This window comes from Nelusetta ayraudi, unplaced genomic scaffold (genome assembly GCF_046127955.1).
Source record: "Nelusetta ayraudi isolate G7.1 ecotype Tasmania unplaced genomic scaffold, CSIRO-AGI_Nayr_v1 ptg000170l, whole genome shotgun sequence".
Classification (NCBI taxonomy): domain Eukaryota; kingdom Metazoa; phylum Chordata; class Actinopteri; order Tetraodontiformes; family Monacanthidae; genus Nelusetta; species Nelusetta ayraudi.
In genome coordinates this window covers 738,855-754,905 of record NW_027466220.1, presented here as the reverse complement: position 1 = coordinate 754,905, position 16,051 = coordinate 738,855, and the positions used below count along the sequence as shown (strand labels likewise).

Here is a 16,051-nt window from a genome sequence, read left to right as displayed (position 1 = left end):
CGTCAACGCGTAGCACATATTTCAAGCTATTTTTGGGCATCGAATCCTCTGTCTGTGATTGTTCTCTCTTTTTTTGGATCCCCGGATATTGAGAACAGCGCTCGTTCTCGATCATTGGAAACGTCACGGCCTCCTCGCCCTGTGATTGCTCGTTCGCACGCCAATCAGGCGCATCACCCCAGAAAAAAGACTGCGTCGGGTTTGCGATGTGACAGAAAGCGAGTCGTGATCATCCGGTCTGTCCGTGGGTGGATATCCTTCTCTATTTACCTTCCATTCCGCAGGGATTACCGTCGTGCCACTTTGCAGTAAGGGTCCTCCGGCCACCATTCGCTACTTTGAGAGGGGGGGTGACGTCTGTTGTGTTCTTTATTATTAACATTATTCCTCGGTGTGTGTGTTTGTGAATAAGAAATCCAGCTCTGGTACTGGGGATACCCTCCTCAGCTCGTCGGAATGAGCGAGAGCACGAACGCCGTTTTCCCAGGCTAAGCTAAAAGGAGCACGGTGTATCGGGTGGGGGTGGATGTCTAGTTTTCGGCCCTTTGAACGCAAATACAAAGCGTGTTAGCGGAGTCTGTTTGTCGGGAAATGGTAGTAAGCGAGAGGGTAGCTTAAGCAATAGCGCTTGTCGAGTGACTGCGTGAGAGGGTCTGGTTTTTGCCTCGGGTATAGAGGCGTAAAATGAGATAAGCGAAGCTAGTCGGTTAGCTTCGCTGATTAAGGAAGTTGACTAGTTACGGTTCTCCGCGACCAGTGTTACCCGTACCAAGGCTCACCATTAACGTCCGACTTGTCCCTAACACTAGCGTTTCACATAACACTGGTTAGCCCGCATTTTACGAATTCATGTCAAGACGGTAGCACTTTTGCGGACGGGGGTTGGGGGGGGGGGGGGAGTGAAACCAGGTAGCAGGCTAGGCTAGTTGGTTGAGCGGTGGAGCTTGTAAACAAAGGTCCCCTCAGCTTCGTCGCCCCCCGACCACGTTATGATACACCCAGAGTGACCTTTGCCTCTTTTTCCACACACCAGCGAGGGTAACTGCGGAGATGGATTTAAAAACAGCGGTTTTTAACGCGGCCAGAGACGGCAAGCTGCGTCTGCTCCAGAAACTGTTGGAGAACAAAGATGGACACGAGGTGACTAAATTAATGGGCGAGAAGACAAACGGGGCCACGCCGCTCCTGATGGCTTCGCGTTACGGCCACCTGGACCTGGTCGAGTATCTGCTGGAGTGCTGCAGCGCTCCAGTGGAGGTCGGCGGCTCGGTGAACTTTGACGGGGAGACCATCGAGGGAGCCCCACCTCTGTGGGCCGCCTCGGCCGCCGGCCACCTGAAGGTGGTGCAGTCGCTCCTGGGCCACGGAGCCTCCGTCAACAGCACGACCCTGACCAACTCCACGCCGCTGCGGGCGGCCTGCTTCGACGGCCACCTGGACATTGTCAAGTACCTAGTGGAGCACAAGGCCGACCTGGAGGTGGCCAACAGGCACGGCCATACGTGTCTCATGATATCCTGCTACAAGGGACACAAGGACATCGCGCAGTACCTCCTGGAGAAAGGCGCAGATGTCAACAGGAAAAGTGTGAAAGGTGAGCGGCTGTGCCGTCTGGTTTTCAACCGGGGTCTCCATGGTGGCACATTTTCTGCCAGTCACAGTTGATTGAACAGTTCATACGCTCAAGGTATAAATAGCATTGTTGTGAGGAGTAAAATAAATGCTCGCTTCAAAATGGCTCTTTTACCCACTAATTGGGGCCATCCACGTGAGAATGAAATTATTTGTGTTTCACAATGGATGTGACTCAACGCGGTATCCTGCACTTCTGGTTTCACCATGGAAAGCTGCAGCTCACGCTCGGCTTGAAGTGATTCCTGGGTGTGTCGGCTGAACATCTCCTTTCTTTCAAGAACAAGGCATTGTTTGTTTTGTTTTTTTTAAATGGAAATCAGTGGTTTTTACTGGCGCTTTGTCTTTGTTTGAATGTTGCATACAATTGGCTCCTGTAGAGCCCTATGAAGTGTTTGAAAAGGACAATTCTACTCACAGACAAACCATTAATTTAATCACACATCAAGTTTTATCTATTCAATTCCTCCCAATACTCTTGAGTGGCGTGACTATATTGTATTGATAGAATATAGAATTATGCACTGAAAACACAACACGTTAGGTGAAGTGAATTCTCTTTGTATGGAGTCGACGTCATGCAAATGTTTTGACCCATTTCCTGCATTTCCTGTTGAGAATAACCAGGCCTCAAACTTTTAATGGAAACCCCTTATCAGGGTAGTTTTGGCAGAAACTGCAAGGTGCAAATACTGGTTAATCCCCGATTGACCTAGTTTCTCAGCTGTTTTTATTCCAACATTTTTCCAGTTGGGTTTATTTTTAAGTTTGTACAGTAATGTATCATTTATTTTGCTCTGTAGCTGTACACGGGCAAGCTGGAATGAATACAGAGAAGAATCCAGGGTGAAAAATGTCATGATTTTTGTCAACGTCTCTTTTAAGATAAGATCTCCCTTTATTTATTCCATGGTGGGGAGGGTTTGACTGTGAAAGGGGGCACCCAGATCTAAACTGGAGACCTGAGATGTACTCCTAACACAGGTCTTTTAAAGCCATGTATTAGCTCATATGCACAATGGAAAAAAATTCTTGAGTGCTTCTTGAGGAAGAGCACAGATTTTAAAATCAAGTGCATTTTGACAAGGTTAAAAAAGGGTTTCTTTATACTGCTTTTGTAGAGGGAGGACGTCGGCTTCTTTTTGCCTAGTACAAGCGGTCGTTTTCTGTGAAGGTTAGTCTTTCAGCTTGTAGCTTTTTACTGCAATATTAATCCCATCTGATTAATTTTTTTTCTGCAGGCAACACGGCACTGCACGACTGTGCAGAGTCGGGCAGTTTGGAGATCATGAGAATGTTGCTACAGTTTGGAGCGACCATGGAACGGGACGGCTACGGAATGACACCGCTGCTCTCCGCCAGTGTGACCGGCCACACTAACATTGTAGATGAGCTAACGACACACGACCAGGTCAGGATGGCGCTCATCGACGGCAGCGTGCGCGTCTTATCTCGAGATCTGTGCGTTCGAGACAAAGGTTGATAAATTGGATGTTTTGCTTTTTGCAGACAAGCCATACAGAGCGCATTGATGCCCTGGAACTGTTAGGGGCCACGTTTGTCGACAAGAAGAGAGATCTGCTTGGGGCTTTGAAATACTGGAAGCGAGCCATGGACCTCAGGTACATGGACAGCAACAACATTGTCCGCAAACCAGAGCCCAAGCAGCTGATCATGGCCTATGATTATGCCAGGGAGGTGAGTATTTTTATTCATCTGTGGCCAGAGGGATTGTAGTTTCTTATCTGTTGCTCCCTATTTATAAATCTTATTTCGGGTAGGTTTTCTTTCAGAAAAGAGTTTAACAAGACTGCTATACAACATTAACATTTATACCATCTCGTTGATCTGCCATTTTCCATTAAACCTCCTCCAAGGTAACAAACGCAGAGGAGCTGGACGGCTTAATATCTGACCCGGACGAGATGCGCATGCAGGCGCTCCTCATCCGCGAGCGAATCCTCGGCCCTCAGCACCCGGACACTTCTTACTACATCCGCTACCGGGGAGCCGTCTACGCCGACTCGGGGAACTTTGAGCGCTGCATCAACCTGTGGAAGTACGCGCTGGACATGCAGCAGACCAACCTGGACCCCCTCAGCCCCATGACGGCGTCTAGCCTGCTGTCCTTCGCAGAACTCTTCTCCTTCATGCTGCAGGACAGGGCCAAGGGTCTCCTGGGGACGTCGGTGTCTTTCGAGGACTTGATGGGGATCCTCTCCAAGAGCGTGTTGGAAATCGAGCGGGCAATGAAACATAGTGGATCCGTGCATTCGGACCCTGTGCAGCTCACTAAGGCTCTCTCCATCATCCTGCACCTCATTTGTCTTTTGGAGAAGGTTCCTTGTACTGCAGAGCAGGATTACTTGAAGAAGGAAACAATCTACAGGTGAGTCAACTGTGTGGTTTTTTTCTGTTTGTTTTTTTTTTTTTTTGTGTGTGTGTGTGTGTCGGCAACAATTTGTGATCTGATAAAATCTGAAGAGGGCTATTTTAGGATTGACTGTGTATTTTATTCACTCCCTTGAAGTCAGGCTGAAAGGTCACATTTGGCATCACTATTATGCAACAAACAACCACATCAAGTAAACATTTCCTCCACCTGAAGCCTTCTATGTCATTTTAATATTCATCTTTCTATGTCGACAGGTTCCTGAAGCTCCAGCCTTGTGGCAAAAACGGCTACAGTCCTCTCCACCTGGCGGTGGACAGAAACACCACCTGCGTGGGCCGGTATCCTGTCTGCAAGTTCCCCTCCCTCACCGTCGCCTCCATTCTCCTCGAGTGCGGCGCCGACGTTAACAGCCGCGACGACGAAGACAACAGGTCCGTTTCAGACTTTGGAAACGTTTGCAAACTCTCTTGTTCAGCTGAAGACGTTCGTGCCAAACCATTTAACCCTAACTTCCCTTTAGCTTGACCTGATGAGTATTTGAAGCCTTTTGCTTAGATCGGAACCAGTGAATTCAGACACACGTAGACGTCTAATTTGATCTCTTAAGTGTGCCGTTTGACTGCACTGTCGACGCAAATGATGAAAATGTGCTTTTCAAACTGTGTGCACATGTACAGGAAAGGAATATGGATAAATCCCACTGTGCACTTGGCAGCAGTTGTCTCGTGCTTACGCACGAAAGACCCCCCCCCAACCCCCACCCCTACCTCCCAAAACACACACGCTCTCCCCCGTCCCCTCTGGTATGCACTCATATTACCCCGGCCCCAAGCAGACTTAAGCACGCTTGCCTACGCTACGTACGTCATCACATAGGGCAAGCACGTGGTTCGACAGTATCGCAAATTAACTGTTAATCTGCTTTTATTTCGAGGTCACTAAATCATGTCTGCAGACTTTTGAAAACAATTTCACCATCGGTCGAGAAACCAACCTTCTGCTGCAGCAGTTCACAGGACAGAAAACATGGCACACGCTTTAATCACTTTTGTGTTTATTTCATTTTCAAAATGGTCATTTTTTTAAGTTTGGTACCTTTTTTTTTTTTTTTTATATTAATGAATTAATTCTGGCTATTTTTTAAAAGCGACTGTAGCTCAGGAGTTGGAGCCGGTTGTCCAGTGACCAAAAGGTTGACAGTTCAAATCCCACTTCATCCCAGTCTGTCCTTGGGCAAGGCACTGAACTCTGAATTGCTCCCAGTGGGGCTGGCAGTGCCTTGCATGGCAGCAGCCACCCATTTGCCAGCCGCTTTGGGGTAGCGTGAAGGTGCTTGGAAAGCGCTACATAAGTGCAGTCCATTTACCAAATTACAGAATTATCTTTGTAAAGTTGCAGTCTATTTCACTTTTTCTTGTACTCACTATTTCCCTATTCATTACTTCCACCCACCAGCCCGCTTCACATCGCAGCTACCAACGGTCACCCGGACATCATGAACCTGCTGATTTCATCGGGGACTCATTTCGACAGCACCAATGCCTTCCAACAGACTGCCTGCGACCTCCTGGACGAGAAGGAGCTGTCCAGGAACATCATCCAGCCCATAAACCACACCACCCTGCAGTGCCTCGCCGCCAGGGCCATCATCAAGCACAGCCTCGAGTATCGGGGAAACATCCCCGAGAAACTGGAGGCCTTCGTCTTGCTGCACAGATAATACCAACGAAGGGGCGGAGGCGCCAGAACGGAGAGAGAGAGAGAAAGAGAGAAAGGCGCGACGTCGCATCTGGCGGATGAACGGAGCGAGGAGCGGCGACGCAGTTCAACACTGGACCCACGAGGAGCTTAAGACAGTTTTGTGGAATACTTTTAAAAATGGCTGAACCATGTCAACTTGAAAGGAAGACAAATGTTGGTTTTCAAGTGAGATCAATGGAATGAGAACATTGTGACTTTCTTCAGCTCCAGCGTTGAGCTGCAGCGGACTGGCCATCGCCTGATCTGTACATCCTTTTCAAGAGGGCGACACAACATGGACAAATGAGTTTTTATCTCCAGGTGACCTGAACAAGGGGTTTACTCTTTTTGTTTTTTGTTCTCCCCCCCCCCCCCTTTCCCCATTTTTTTTTTGCATATTCTACTTTGCTATTTATTAAATCACACTTGAGAGATTTTTCTCCATGCTGGCTCCAACCCCGCCTCAACTTTGCTTGCTTTCTTCTCAAAGCAGGAATGAAGGCATTTGGACATTTGCTGGAACTTCAGGTGATTTTTGTTGCCATCAGTCATGGACCCTTCCTCATATCTTTTAGGGTTTTTCTTTACAAAACAAACAAACACGCAAAAAAAAAAAAACAGTACACTTTTTTTTTTTTTTGGTCATACTAGTCCTGTTGAGTGGCATGGATTCTTTTCTCATTTAAGTTTCCCACTGTAGTATATAAGAAAGCTTTATGGGAAGGGTTTATTGTCTGCAACCACCACAAGTGCTTTATTCCTTCTATGCACAGGCTATGCTGTTTGAAAGAGAGACTGTTGTATTCTGTGCCGTCACCTGTCTGTGCAATATCTCTCATGAATTTTATGTTTACCTCATTGCTGCCGTTTTCCTTCGGTATCCCACTCGACTCGCTGAGAATTGTGGGAGGGATGCAGCACCGTTGTATCGATTGTTTGTTTGACGTGAATGAAAGGTTGCGAGATGGCGTGAAAGATGTGTGTGTGTGTGTGTGTGTTTGTTTGTGTGCGTGCGCACACAAGTGTTTGTTTTATTTTAACCTAGACGAATTGAGAGTTTTGATTGATAGTGGTGCTTGTGGCGAATTCCCACCTGCACAAGACTACGGCCACGAGTGGCAGCGGCACCTGACCTCTTAACGTTCACACATAGCCAACTGCGAATGCTGTCGTCTTCTTTTATTCAATTTTTTTATTTTTTATCTTTTATTTGATAATCAAGACAAGACAAGTGGATTCTCTGTATGTTACCAACACTTGCCCCCCCCACCCCCCCTCCCACACCTCCCTCCTGCATGTGCAGCAGCATATCAACCAATCACTGCAGCAGTTGTCTCGTGAGCGTTCTCCAAACTTCTGCTCATGTTCTCTCTGTCTGAAAATGCCGAGAGCAGAGAGGTGCCGTCGCAGAGCAGAGCTTGTAAATGATGATGTTTGCACACTAGCTTTAGTTGAGTGTTTTTGTTTTGTTTTTTTTTTTAAAGAAAAGGGCTTTTCATAACTCATAAGGATTTCATAACTGCAGTCTATTCAACCTGACAGCTCAATGCCAGACATAGAAAATGTATAAAGACTCCCAGGGCAACTTGATTTGAATCTGCACTTTATACAGCGGAGTTGAACATTTGATATGGCGAAAATCAAATTCATGTCTTAATAACCCGTTTGACAATAAACCCATGTTGCACATGACTCACTCTCATGTTTTTATTTTCGTCCTCGTGTGTTTGTTGACTAATTGGCTTTGTACACAACAGTGATGCTGACCAAGGGTCAACATGCCAGTTTCCTGTGTTTTGTCCAGTCCGATATCCATATTGTATTGGACTCAGGGAAAAGGTTTATTCTGAGATGCCTCTATAGTTGTGTTTGATTTGTGTGTTAATATTAGTTTTATTTGTTTTCATAGAGGATTTTTTTTTTTTTAGTCCAGTAAAACTGAGGAATGCGTCTCTGGGAAGTGGGACGGCGCTGGATTCCACTGTGACTTTTTCAGAATGACCTTTGACACGGCAGGATGTGTTGCTCGTGTCAGACATCCAGTCACTTCCAAGAGCTGCGCTGGATTAAAAACACGCCGACTCATGGCTTTTTGTGACAGACGTGTTACCTTACCATAAACTGTGGTGGAGTGACGCCTCCCTGACAAGACCTGAATTCTTCCTCGACAAAAAGCCTACATTGTATCCCCATTAGAATCTATGCCTACAAAGGAAAAATATTTTAGGACCGGCCAAAGAACTGATTATTATTTTTGGTGGAAACGCGTTCCATTCTGCCAAAGCCTTAGTATTCATGCTGGATGCACTGGCCAAAAAACAACAGGAAGTCCCTCCTCCTCCCACTGAGAGGGTCTCGCCATCTGTTTCCTCTGCTTCTGGAGCGGCAGCGTTCAGCTCTAGAATGTCTCACCTATCCTGAATGTTCTCTGGCAACAGTGCCGAGCTCCTCGGAAAGTGGCTGTTGCTTATTAGTCCTAATCTCATCGTCGCGTACTGTGGCTATTGGACAGTTCAAAGAGGACATGGCAATTGTGTGAGGGTTATTGTGGACAATAATGGACTGGAACATGGAACTAGTAAAAATGATATTTTTGTGATTGTACTTTTCAGCAGTGGGAACCAAAGACGGGACAAATAGTGATGATGAACTTGCGTTTAACTAGTTGACTGGGAGCTTGTGAGTTGGCGTGTCACTGAACCAACTTGCTTTGTCATGACCACACCCACAATTCCGCGCTAAAAATGGAACGAGAGCCTCTTGGCCGTTCGTTTTTGCCCAGCGTGACGAGTCAAAGGCACGTGTGGGAACTCGCTGAGGTTGGCGATCAATCAGGCGTCACTCCTTCTTCGTTCCAACCTGTTATCTCGGTTATGTTTAGAGGGCTCAGCCCAAATTTCCCACCACGGGAATGTTAACGTCCCTCATTGATGGTATTTGTGAAGTGTATAGGGTAGGTGTTTCTGGGTCTCTGTGCCTGGAACAAGTCAGGACTTGTCATAGCACAATGGAAAACATGTGTTTGGGGACTCCGCACCGCTTAAACCCACCCTGTGAGCGAGAGGTGCCACAGGCCCTTTTGCTGAGTCACGCATTGAGATGATAAAGAGGCAATAAAGCGGAGAAAAAAGCAACGATGAGACGACCGAAAGTCCAGAAACCCTCCCATGTTTGCTCATATACTTTTAAAATGAATATAATCCTCCGCCCACCTTTTATCCACTCCTCTGGGACATCTGGCCAAATATCTCTGAACACTTGACACTAAAAGAAACATTCAAACATGTATCCCAGACCACAAGATGATGGCAAAGAATATCAAGGTACAATAATAAATAATGTCAAGACAGAAAATTTAAAGCAATTTGGATTTGCTTTTGTTTTTCACCTGGGAAAACCTTGTTTGGGTCAAACAAAGTCAAGTTGAGTGTACGGGGCAGGAGATGGAACAAAGCTGGAACGATCTTCTGTCACCGTACACAAGGAGACACATCTTTTCTCCTCTTCACAGCCATAATATCAGCTCAGCCTACTTCTGTCCGGCTATATTTAGTGCTGAATAATGCCCTGTGGAAAGCTGTCCTACATTAAACGTGTTCCTCCGTCTCTCGGTACCTGTAGGTGTGCACATTGCCCGCCACTCCATGGGAAGGCTTAATAGCCACAAACTAGAATGTATGATATGTGATGATATTTTCTATACAGTTTGCCTGTATTCTGTCTGTGTCTGTGAGATTCAGGCTGCCACCTTTTCTAACGGTGTCCTCGTTGACCGCAGCATCAGGAGAGCTTTTTTCCCCCCTCCGTGTATGTAACGATTAATCATTGGACCATGAGTCAGATTGTGACTGAGTGTGAAAAAAGAAAAAAAATCAACAGGCTGATTTAACACTGAAATAATGCATTGGATTCTTCATTTTGGAGCATGGAAAAATACAGAATGAGGATGTTTGGGCCGATTAACAGACCAAAAAGAAGATCCGAGTCCCCTTTGTACGTACAGTATGACTCAGAAAGATTTTCTCAGCTAAGTCGCAATACAGTTGTGAGACCACATAGATCCACCCCATTCTGTCATGATTTACCCTCTGGTTGTTGAACGAAGATGGTTAACAGACATAATCACTCAGCCGCTAAAGAAGATTTTCTCCAACACCTGGGGCGGTTCAATATTAATGTACACCTCAGTGGGAGCACAAATGTTTTACAGCATTATGGCTTTTTTCAACACATGGGGCTGTAGACAGGAGTCCAAAGTCCAGTCAACAAGCAGATGATGAAACGTGAGTGTAAAAGCAGGCACGGTGGGACTATAACATGAGGCACGTGGCAAGATCAGGAGCTGACAGGGAAGAGAGGAAACAAACAGGTGGGTGGAGTAAAGTCAGATTCATTAATAAGGTTGAGGGGAGGGCTGCCGCAGTGGTGATGGCAAGGGATGGCAAATGAGGGCTCCATGGTGGGGAAACCAAAAAAGAAACAAGGAGCATCAGGCAAAAATATGGAACCCAATGTGGATTCAACATCATCCACTTCTGTGTTTATAGTTTTATATCACTGAGGTTTTTTTTTTTTTTTTCTTCTTCTGGCTTCCTTGTGCTCACCTGAACTCTGAGTTTTGATGAGCTTTTGATTTAGCATTTAGCACTTAGCATTTAATTGCTAGGTCCGTTGAGCAGACAAACAGATCTTAAATAGAACTAAGAAGGGATTTCTTCTGCACCGCTGCACCGGGTTCTCAGGTTTGATGCGACGCTCCACCATTGCTTGGCTTGGCTGTGGATGAAATAGACATGGATGCATTAGAAGGAGAAGGGGGTGGGGGTGGGGGGTGGGGGGGGTTACTGAGAAAGCGGCGTTTGACAGGAACGTGACCAATTACATAAGAGCGGGCGGCTATAGATAGGCCGGGCTTTAATGTGAGGATCACTGTGGGCTGAAAGTGATACTGGTACAGACTGGATACCAGAGTCTCACTCTTCACCTCGCCTGTCTCACAGATACACACACACACACACACACACACACACACACACACACACACACACACACACACACACACACACACACACACACACACGGAAAGCGTTGCGGCTACTCTGCCACCAAGACTTTGCACTCTGAGTCAGCTGTCACAACAGCGAGTCCTGCAGATAGCAGAAGATTTAGCTGGCAGGGCAGTGTTTATGGCAACAGGCACACACGTTCATCATATGTAAACAACAGAGAGAGTGATGGGTTTACATACGGCTTTGTCAGTCAGTCAGTCAGGCAGTCAGTCAAGCTCACGAAAGGTAAAAAAAAAAAAAAAATACCGATTAGCTAGCAGCTCTTCCAGTAAAAAGTCTCAGCCAGCAGCGGGCAAACATTCTTGGAACGGCCGCAGTCACTCGCAGCGCCTCGAAACTCTCAGCACTACTCCTGCTGCACTCTTCCTCGCCTTCCACACTGTGAATTGGTTATTTTAAGAGCTTGAAAACAGGGAGGTTGCAACTGGAAACATCTTTGGTGTGTTTCACGGCACTTGCAGTGCCCAGTTCAACACCCCTGCTTGTCAACCGGGAGCAGAAAACACTTTCAGCTGGTCTTGAGCTTGCTTTCGTTTGCCAGGTCACAAGGAAGTAGTGGCTGCAGGTTTCTTCATAAAACGAGGACGAAGAAGAGGAAGCAGCTTCTTCTAGACATCCTCACTTATGCTGCAGATCTGGCAGTGTTCATGAGAATTGGATGGCATTTTCTATTTAAAAGGAGGAGAAATGTCACCTGAGGATTTTCTCACTTTACTTCCAACTGGCGATGGCAAAGGCTTTAGGTCAGCGCTGTGGTGAACAGCAACTAATGGCAGTACACTGTTGTTACTGTTGTTACACTGGCCGTAACAAAGCAGAATTTTAATGTGGCAGACCGAAAGTTTGTCCATCCCCACCACAAGTTTTGCCTTGTCTCAGTGACCTCAAGACACTGTACAATTATGTCTTAAAAAACTCAAAGTGGAAATTCTCCTCAGATCAACACCGGCACTTCCCGCTCATCATTCCGCTCGCTTGACAAAACATTTATCTCACCCTTTCCTGTCAACAACAGATATTTGAAAAGGGAGGTAGCAGAAAGATAAGATGACTCAGCAAACAAAAGAGGATAAAAATAATAGTCTTGGCGAGCGGCCTGAGACAAAGGTAACCAGGCACTGACATTCTGTTGCTTTAACGGCTCGCCGAAACATTTTCGAACAGAAAAAGGAAACAAACCGCAGAGAATTTCTGCGCTCGGTTGCAGGTTTTGGATGAAGTGCTCCCCTTCTCTTTCCTTCGCCCTCACCAAGACAAACACCCACCTTGAGCAACCCCCACTTCATCACTGTGGGTCTCAGCGTTTGGATGAACCCACGATTGTGTCCAGTGCCAAACCATCTGCCACAAAGCGACACTGACTCACTGGGCCCGCCAACGCTCCTCTTAAGGTCCACAATCCTCTTCCAATCGTGGCACACTGTGTCTTTCCCCCAGCAATGGTCAGGGACTCTGCCTGTAGTGTGTGTGTGTGTGTGTGTGTGTGTGTGTGGTTGGAGCAGGCTGAAGATAAAAGAGTCGTCGTGACTCAGGCTGCAGCTTCCCTGACTAACGTTTTAAATCCACAATGCTGAGTTTTTCTCCACTGAAATTGTCGCTTTAAAATCAGTTGTGATCACTGACTGCAATCAGGGAGATTGGCTCAACCGCTATCGACGCTGCTCCCCTGGCTGGTATAATCTAGGATGATTTAACTCTGGTAAAGTCTGGTAGGAGGTGTTGATGTTGATGCATGTCGTAAGGGTGTTGCGCAGGCAACCAGAGTTATATTGTCCTACGCCAGGACAGCTGGGGCCCACTTTGCTGATGGCAGGGGTGCCATTCTCCCTGTTATGAGTCAGTAAATCACAAATATGATTTTGAAAATGTAATTTTTAGGCACAAAAACTACTTAAACTGCGTAGTGTTGACTTGATAAACATTGTGTTCCCCATGTGTTGTGCTCTTATTTTTCCTCAGCCCTTGTTCCCTAACCAGTACACGAGGACTATGGAGGAGAGACAAGAATAGATAGATAGAGAGATAGATAGATAGATAGATTGAGAACAGAGCAGAATGCAAAGCTAATTTGCTAAATGGATCAAAATAACGCTTTTCAACTTTAATTCTTCACTGTTTTTTGCTGCAGTGGAATTTTTGTTGCCTTTTTGATCCTCAAAATGGTGTAAACATAAACAAATAGCACACAATTTTAAATCCAACATAGAATTCATAACATGCATGTCCATCCAGCCTCACCTCACAGGGACGGTGAAGACTGGCATGTTATGAGAGGAATATGCAAACGCAGAGGCTTGAGCCAGAATCTGATGTTATGGTTACAGTTGAGGGGAAATACTTTGTCACGTATTTTGTATTCTTTTTTCTTTGTTCCGTTTGGTTAGTTACTGTACACGCACTCACTCGCAGGGTCTCTCTCTCTCCCTGTCCTAACAGCCCTCAGCAGTTAGAAGTTTTGTACACAGCGAGGGAGGAACACCGGCGTTGCTTCAGTCCTCAGCTGCCACAAACAGATCCATCCGAGGCCCACAGGGTAAAACCAGGCACTCAGACCTGCTGGTGTCTATTACCCACCATCGGCCTTTGCTGATACTTTCCATCTGCCTCCCCTTGCCTGCTCTCTTCTCTTAATTTAGCTCCGTGTGATTTTCCTCCACCTCACTGTTAGAAAGTTGGGGTTGGAAAGGAGTACCGCTTAGGAGTGCGCTGCTCCTCTCCTTGCAGGGTTCACCATCAGCTGAGACGCTGTTTAAACCATTCACAGTTATCAAGGGGCGTGGGACTGTCAATTACAGTTCCAAGTGGCATTTTCTTAAGTGCATATTTTTATCAGGGTACAGAGTCTTGCAGAGTGACAGAGGGAGAGTAACAAGAGCTGGCCACTCTGCACACGTGCCAGGATGAAATCTCAAACCCCTCTTTGGTATTATGATTTCCTCCTGTGGAGTGATTCTTTTTTTTCTTTTTTTTTTCTTGTCAAAGTTCTTGTGCTGTTGAAATAAACCCCAGGGAAAGGTTTAATCTTCTGCAGGAGTGAAACAAATTAATGTGAGCCTCATTAATTGGTCGGTCAGTATACAGTTTAGGAGAAGAAGTTATGCTTCTTATTACTGATAGTCAAAAAGCCAATAAACTACAAGTAGTGGGACACTTCAGAAATTTTGAGTTGAAATGCTGTTGGTTGAACTTGCCAACATCAATGTTTCTGGGGGGAGTAGCTGAGTCCACAGATATTTGTTTTTCCACAGTAAAGGTTTCTGCAAGGGCTTTTCGTTGAAAATGGATTTATTACTGCCTCCACTGCTCTCACTGTTGTTGAAATGTTCTGCTTATTTACTGGCTGCTGAACGTGTTTGGCCCAATGCAAATTCTGTGTTGTAGAATGTGGTCCAACTGAATATGTACTCAGACAGCCCTGCAGCTATGAAAAGAAACTGTGTAAATAAAACCATCTGAGCTTTTACATTAAAAAATAAAAATAAAAAATCTAGTGCAACTTGGCTTTTGTCCCCTTGACAACTGCATCGTCAAACCTTAATAATGATGAAATTTGATCATATGAAATGCTACAAATACATTGGTGGATTATACTTAAACTCTACCTAATGTTTTGCAAAGGTGGAAAGTGTGCTCTGCTGGTTGGTGTGTGATGAAAGGTTGAAGGATCACCACCAAACCCATCAGATCTTTACATCTGAGTGCCAAAGATTCCGGACTACTCAGCCCAAACTCTGTGGTGTTACTTTTTCCTGACCATGCAACACTCTAGGTTTCACACTTCCCTCCGTTTTCTATCACCGCTCGTCTTGCACTCAGGGTGGCGGGTTGCTGGAGAGCCTGTCCTAGCTATCTTAGGACCAGGGAGTGGTTGCACCCTGCACAAGTTACAAGTACATCGCAGGACCAACACTATCACTCACTCACACTTAACCTGAGGTGCATGACTCTGGACTGGACCAAGAAGAGACTGGGAGATCGTGCAAACTCCACACGGAGAGGCGTTAGCTGGAACCAAACCTGCACCTTTCCACTGCCACGCTAAGGTAGTTTCCCCAGTAAACTACCTTCAAGATCAAGGCCCTACAGTTATACCGCCTCAAGTGAAACATTAATTCACTTTTCCCTCAAGTCGGCTCTGCAAGGCACCGATCACGACCATAAACACACCCATGCTCATGTGCGCCTCAGTCAGATAACATGTGCAGGACAGACGAAGGCAGATCATGTTGCGTTTTAAGACCATATACGATTACAACACCGTCAAAGTGCCGGAAAAACTGCAGCGTGCATGCGTGTGTGTGTGTGTGCGTCTGTCTGCAGGTTCTGTTTGTGCATGTTTGCCCGTGCAGTTAACCCTTGTAAATGCAGGCATGTTGATGAAAAACACCCCTTTTTAGCAAGAGGCTGGCATCCACCCGGGGAGAAGGTTTACACACTCATAAAGCTTGCCCAGAGGTGAAACACAACACACAAACACACACACAAACAAGCATTTCTCACTAAAACAAGTGTGAGGAGAAGGGGGGTGGGGGGGATGGGGGCCATGTATGCATATGACCTCTTGGTTTAAAGAGATTATGTCTTGTAACATCTCTGAAGAGGCAATTAGCACTCAAGTAGAGGTCAGAGGTTATGTTTCTTTTTCTCTCCCACTTGTCTGCATCGGCTTTTGGTCTGGTCAGTTCCCTTCAGTCTTTACCGTGATGCGGACATGAGATTTCATTTTAACTACCTCGGGCATAAAAGTTGGAAAAACCATTAAACAGCTGTGTTGTATCAATAAGTGTTTTGTCTGTGCTGTTTTCCTGTATTTTTTTTTAAGGAAAATGGTCCTTTGACCTTAAAGAACTGGTTGTGAATGTGTGGTTGACATTCGATCTAGCAAAAATAAATCAGGGGAAATGTCTCTAACAACAGGAATAACACACCAAGGAACAGAATGTATCTAGCTGTGGTTTTGACCGCTAAATGTTAGTAAGGCTAGAAGTATTGTTAGTTTCATGCTGACTGACTGATTCATCGCTGCTGTAAACTGTTTGCTCTGTCACGTGGTCACTGTTGGTCATGTCCAGCTTTCTCATATCGTTGAAAGGTTGTTTTTTTAAACAATTGAATGAGTGTCTGCACTAATTATTACATGAAAGTAACACTAATAAATGACACAATCAACCTTACTGCTTTAACTAACATGCCTCTCTATGCTTCTTTTTAAATC

General features: G+C 45.8%; 1 protein-coding gene across 1 annotated transcript; it reads left to right on the top strand.

Moving 5' to 3' along the window:
• The first annotated feature begins 195 nt into the window (after nt 1–195).
• On the top strand, nt 196–7,459 carry fem1c (fem-1 homolog c). The gene is made up of 6 exons (XM_076014671.1): nt 196–1,594; nt 2,874–3,043; nt 3,142–3,330; nt 3,510–4,021; nt 4,282–4,458; nt 5,483–7,459. The coding sequence occupies exons 1-6, from the start codon at nt 1,051–1,053 to the stop codon at nt 5,745–5,747; spliced, it is 1,857 nt and encodes a 618-aa protein (XP_075870786.1). The 5' UTR covers nt 196–1,050; the 3' UTR covers nt 5,748–7,459.
• Nucleotides 7,460–16,051: the final 8,592 nt, after the last annotated feature.